General features: G+C 32.7%; 1 protein-coding gene across 1 annotated transcript; it reads right to left on the bottom strand.

Moving 5' to 3' along the window:
- Positions 1 to 431: 431 nt before the first annotated feature.
- LOC141655209 (protein FAR1-RELATED SEQUENCE 5-like) lies at positions 432 to 4,270 on the bottom strand. Its single transcript, XM_074462299.1, has 3 exons — positions 4,257 to 4,270; positions 1,062 to 1,481; positions 432 to 813 (listed from the first exon to the last, which is right to left on the bottom strand). Exons 1-3 carry the CDS (start codon positions 4,268 to 4,270, stop codon positions 432 to 434), a joined length of 816 nt encoding a protein of 271 aa, XP_074318400.1.
- Between the last annotated feature and the right edge of the window lie 1,874 nt (positions 4,271 to 6,144).

The following is a 6,144-nucleotide window of genomic DNA, read 5'->3' as shown; positions in this document are numbered from 1 at the left end:
TCTTTGTTGGTCCATAGCGCTCTCAAAACGCATCCAAAACTCAACCAATGTTCCTGACTTGTGCTCAAACCTCTTGAAAAAGCTATTTTCGCTCTCTGATCTTTGAGTTGTCCTCATAATCGACGCCATCCTCAAGTCTCTGCAATGCGCCATCACCCACTGTCCCCTTATAGCATATGTATCTGCAAACCAATCATTTACGCCAACACCATGATCTTGAATTATTTGCTCCCAGAGACCATCAAATTCTGCTGCCTCAAGCTCATCGTCCCATATAATGTTATCAATTTTACAGATGAACTCATTATAGTCGCTTCTCGAGACGCCAAACTTATTTGGCATTTTGTTCATTATATGCCACATACTGAGAACCGAACCGATGGCGCGTGCCTCTTGAAAACAAGAGGGACAGATTTGATAATACCTGGGTCCTAATCTGTAATTATGTACTCGGGTTCCTTACCCCCCATTGCTATTAAAAACCGGCTGAAAACCAAATTAAACGACTCATAATCTTCCCTTGCAATTAGAGCCCCACAGAACGTCACAGATCGTTTATGGTGGTCAACACCTGTGAATGGTGTGAATACCATAGAATACTTATCGGTGGAGTAAGTTGGGTCGAATGACACCGCATCACCAAAAATTTTGTAATTATCTCGGGCGGTACCGTCCGCCCATATGGCCCTACGTAGGCTGCCATCATCGTCAAGGTCATAGTCAAAGTAGAAACCTATTCTTGTTTCAGTCATTTCCTTGAAATGGTCAACAAACAACTGACCATCCCGTTCGTGAATGAAACATTTAACATCCCTATGGAAGTTCTTAAAATCATTTAAGCTTGCTCCAATGTTTTCGTATCCATTCACTTGTTCTTTGCGGATTCTCGTATGTTTTTGTTGCTCCTATCTTCACTACCAATCAATCATTAACGATATCGTCATATAAATATAACATGAATGAAATTATTTATTTAGTATAGAGACTGATTATGTATTACAAACCCTTGAGTTTGACACGATTATCATCTTGTAATAATCATATGTTACGCGACAATTTACGGAACTCTCTCCTCCTTAAGTGAGATAAGCTCGTGATTGTGACCCTCGTGGAACCGGTCAATTACTAAAAGACCATTCTTCATATATAGTCGTATCCTCGCTTTACACCCCACTCTAGTGACCCTGAATATCCTCTGTGAATTCTCCCCATCCAGTCCGCCATCCTTATCTTTTCTTGGCTTCTTGTGAGCGAAACCTTCTCGATTGCAGACGACGAGCTTTGACTTGATCTCACCGCCACGCCATTTTTTTGTTGTGTACCTACGTACATCAAACCCACAAGCAATGGCGTATATCTTATAAAAAGTCACTGCATCCTCAACCCCCCCAAACTCCTGGCCGATGTACGGTGTAAACCTCTTCTCCACCTCCTTACACAGCTCTTGCACTCGGGTTGAACCCCATTCTGTTTTACCAAGTCTGTAAATGTGCACAGAGTGTAAGTGTAAATGTAAATGTCCTCAGATATGAAGTGTAAATTTGCTGTTCTAAAAGTGTAAATGTCATCAAAAGTGTAAATGTCAGAACTATAGTAAAAATAAACATCCAAAAGTGTAAGTGTAAATGTCAGTAGAAACAAAGTGTAAATGTGCTGTTCTGAAAGTGTAAATGTCATCAAAAGTGTAAATGTCAAAACTATAGTAAAAGTAAACATCCAAAAGTGTAAGTGTAAATGTCAGTTGAAACAAAGTGTAAATGTGTTGTAATGTCATGTGTAAATGTCAGCAAAAGTGTAAATGTCAGCAGAAATGCAGTGTAAATGTGAATCTTTATAAGTGTAAATGTCAACAAAAGTGTAAATGTTTTCAGAATGCTAACACAAATTAAAACTATAATATTAACAGAAAGTGTAAATGTAAAACTATAGCAAAAAGAGTAAACATCCAAATGTGTAGCAGAAACGAAGTATAAATGTGATTGTCTGAAAGTACACCAAAAGTGTAAACGTGAGCACCAATGCAGTGTAAATGTGATGCTTTAAAAGTGTAAATGTCAACAAAAATATAACAATAAAAATGCAAATGTATTGAATTGTAAAGTGTAAATGTTAAGTCATTAGAAGTGTAAATGTAATGATCGAAAGTGTAAATGTCATGAATTGTAAAGTGTAAATGCTAAGTAATTAGAAGTGTAAATGTAATCTAATAGGAAGTGTAAATGTAAAAGTATTAGAAGTGTAAATGTTAAGTTATAGGGGATTTACGTGAAAATGTCATATGATGTAAAGTGTACTTGTGTACTGTACAGGAAAAGTGTAAACGTGAGCAGTAATGCAGTGTAAATGTGAGGCTTTAAAAGTGTAAATGTCAATAAAAGTGTAAATGTTGTCAGAATGCTAACTCACATAAAAAATATAACAATTAAAATGCAAAGGTGACTATAACTATAAAAAAGTGTAAATTTAAAAGTACAGGAAAAGTGTAAACGTGAGTAGTAATGCAGTGTAAATGTGAGGCTTTAAAAGTGTAAATGTCAATAAAAGTGTAAATGTTGTCAGAATGCTAATTCACATAAAAAATATAACAATAAAAATTGTAAATGTAAAACTATAGCTAAAATGTTCATGTAAATGTTGTCAGAATGCGTTCATGCTAATTTAAACTCAAATTAATGAAAACCCAGCAGGAAGATTTAATTCTAACAATGTTCATTTCAAACCCAGTAACAAATAATCAAAACAAGAATGAACAAATTCGATGACATGCAAATATGCAAAACTGTAATGTTTACCTTCATCCTTCCTATTCAACTGAAAAATATGAAAATATGACTGAAAACAATTAATAAAATGAAGAAATACCATTGATGCCATCTATTATTTGCATGTTTACGCTGATTTGGAGGATTTAGAGAGAACTTTAGCTTCGTTTGGAGATGAAAGAACCCAGTTTTAGAGAGAAGAAAGAAAGAAAAAGGTTGGAATTAAGTGTGTTCAGGAAGGAAGAATGTGGGAAGTGGAAACATAGTACAAAGGATATATGGTTTTGTCCGCAGGAAATAATCATTGGTAAGAACAATTCGCAGGAATTGTTGTCCTCTCTCATAGCCATGCTTTTCCCTTTTTTTTTTTGGCCTACATTTTGTAAAAAAATCTCCACCATAGATGTGGTCCATCTAAGGGTCCATATAAGGATTTAAGGACTCAAATGAGGTAAGGGACTCATTAGATCTTACCTATATATATATATATATATATATATATATATATATATATATATATATATATATATATATATATATATATATATATATATAAAATTAAGATCACATGAGTCCGCCCAGTGTGTGTATCTTTTATCATTTTTGAGCCCGAGAGTCCATGATACAATATCACACGTTATATTAAACAATATCACGTAATTTATTTTGAGAAGTACTTATACTCCAAAAAAAAAATCGTGATATTGTTTTGTAATATAATATCACCCGTTATGCTACACAATATCACACGTTATACTAAACAATATCACAGCTGAAAAAAAAAGTTTTTGAAAAAAAAAATTCAAAAAAAAAAAATCGTAATATTGTTTTGTAATACAATATCACACGTTATACTAAACAATATCACAGCCTAACACAAAAAAAAAAAAAAAAAAAAAAAACTTTTTCGAAAAAAAAATTTGAAATTTTTTTTTTTTTCAAAAACAAACTTGATAAATTCTTTTTTTTTTTCAAAAATAATTTGATAAAAAAAATTGAAAAAAAAAAATTTCGTGATATTGTTTTGTATAGTGCGTGATATTGTTTTATGGACTCATGGACTCAAATATATAGGTGGACTCACCGGATCTTGCCTATATATATATATATAGTATTAGGATCAACTAAGTCCTTCTACTAAGAGTGAGTCCATAAATTCCATTGTCTACCTTTAGATCTTGCATATGAATGGCTTAGATTAAAAGTAAAAAGCAACTAATAATATTATTCTAAAGGCTAGTTTAATTACCTCTCTCATCCTACCTCTCATAGGTTATGAGCATGCATGCAGGTTGTCAATCAACCATCATACACGTCCCATTGCCTTCCTCCCATTTCTCATTTCACTCAATTATTCAAAAAGTAAATTTCCCCCAAATTAAACCCCAATAATAATAATCAACCGTCTTAAAAAGAAACTGCTCTCAAAATCTCCCAACTCTATCGCTTTTTTGTTACCTGATTATCGGTTTCTTCTCCATTTTCTTCACTCACTTGCAACCTGCCATTTTCGTTCATTCAGATTACTTTTTGTAGGTTATAAAGGTAATTGCTTTTTGCCTTTTAGAGTTTTATGAATTTTTCTCTTCATTTATTTTGATTATCCATTTTTTTTAATTTATTGGGCATTGTTATGTAATTACCATTCGCCATTGTTGTTGTACTATTCTATTGAATTAGTAGTATTGACTTACTTCATTTTGATTACCCAGTTATTTTAGCACATTTAGGACATTTACTTATCTATTTTAGCACATAAATTCAGTGTGTTATGTTGTACTATTCTATTGAAGCACATTAATTCAGATTTTTAACCTCTTTATGTTAATTGAGATTACCCAGATATTTTAGCACTTTTTTTATTTTTATGTTCATAATCATTCAGATTACCCAGAGATTTTTTCAAAATCACACTTTTGTTGCTTAAAATTAATCTTTGTCTGTTAAAATTACACTTTTGTCGCTCAAAATCACTTTTTGTAACATTACACTTTTGTAGATTAAAATTACATTGTTGTCTGTTAAAATTACACTTTTTTGCTTAAAATTACACTTTTGTCTGTTAAAATTACCCTTTTGTCCGTTAAAATTACACTTTTGTCTGTTAAAATTACACTTTTGTATCTGTTAAAATTACACTTTAGTTGCTTAAAATTACACTTGTATCTGTTAACATTACACCTTTGTTGCTTAAAATTACATTTTTTTGGCTTAAATTACACTCGTGTTGTTTATAATTACACGAGCGTGTTTCTTAAAATTACACTTCTGTGTGTTAAAATTACTCTTGACTTTTAAAATTACACTTTTGTTGCTTAAAATTACACTATTGTTAGCTAAAATTACACTTTTGTCTGTTAAAATTACACTTTTATCTGTTAAAATCACACTTTTGTCTTTTAAAATTACACATTTGTCTGTTAAAATTACAGTTTTTTATGTTAAAATTACACTTTTGTCTGATAAAATTACACTTTTTTTTTTTTGTGTTATATAAGGTCTATCTGTCACATTGTAAGTTAACTTTTTTTTCTTCAGCAGATGTCAGATCATGATGAGGCTAAAGCAGGCAAGACCAAAAAAGCAAAGGTGTCTGTCAAATGCCGCCCAAAGCAACTTGTTGAGCTGGTTGAAAAGCTTAATGATGCTCAGCGAGACGCGGTACGGAGGATTGGTTTTGGCGGTATTTTGGAGCTTAAGCTCAAATCATATCCACTGGGTTATGTTAAAGATTTTCTCAATGCATTCAGCGACGAGTCGTATGTTTTTCGGGCCTCTAAACGGAAAGAGTTCATGGTCACGAAGCATAACGTATATGACTGTTTTATGTAACCACTTGATCCTAAAACAGTTGATCTAGTATCTACGGGCCGCCAAAAGGATTCTCAAGCGCCGGAGAACAAGCAATTGAAAGACAAATGGCGGAAAGCATACAAAATTCAAGGCGTTAATGACAGGGTAAATTTAGGAATTGTCTTCAAAGATATCTTAAAAAAAATACAAAGTAGGTCCTCAATTTTGCAGGCTGTTTGTTCTGCTCACCATGTCATCATTCCTAACTCCAACTTCATACAGCGGGATTGACTTCAAGCTTATGAAAGTCGTTGAAGATGTGAAGGCTATTACGCAGTACGATTGGTGTAGTTATGTTCTGGAAAATTTGGTTAATGCCGCGGCAGCTATTGGTGAAAATAATGAAAGATCATAGATCAATATTAGACTCTAATAAAAACTTAAATTATCTCATAATTTGTCATTTAGGTGATCTATGTAACATGCATGCTAATATGAAAGCATAAAAATGAAAGTATAAGGAAAAACAATTTCCTTACATTGATTTTGTGGTAAAAAGGGCACAAACTAGTTCAGCTTACTAGCTTGT

Source organism: Silene latifolia, chromosome 5, assembly GCF_048544455.1.
Source record: "Silene latifolia isolate original U9 population chromosome 5, ASM4854445v1, whole genome shotgun sequence".
In the NCBI taxonomy this organism is placed as follows: domain Eukaryota; kingdom Viridiplantae; phylum Streptophyta; class Magnoliopsida; order Caryophyllales; family Caryophyllaceae; genus Silene; species Silene latifolia.
This window is presented reverse-complemented; position numbering and strand designations above follow the sequence as displayed.

Excerpts from the sequence above, each read along its gene's own strand:
- LOC141655209 (XM_074462299.1), bottom strand. Across the intron at positions 814-1,061 it reads CTTAAGGAGGAGAGAGTTCC|GGATGTTAAATGTTTCATTC; the intron begins GTAAATTGTCGC and ends GAACTTCCATAG.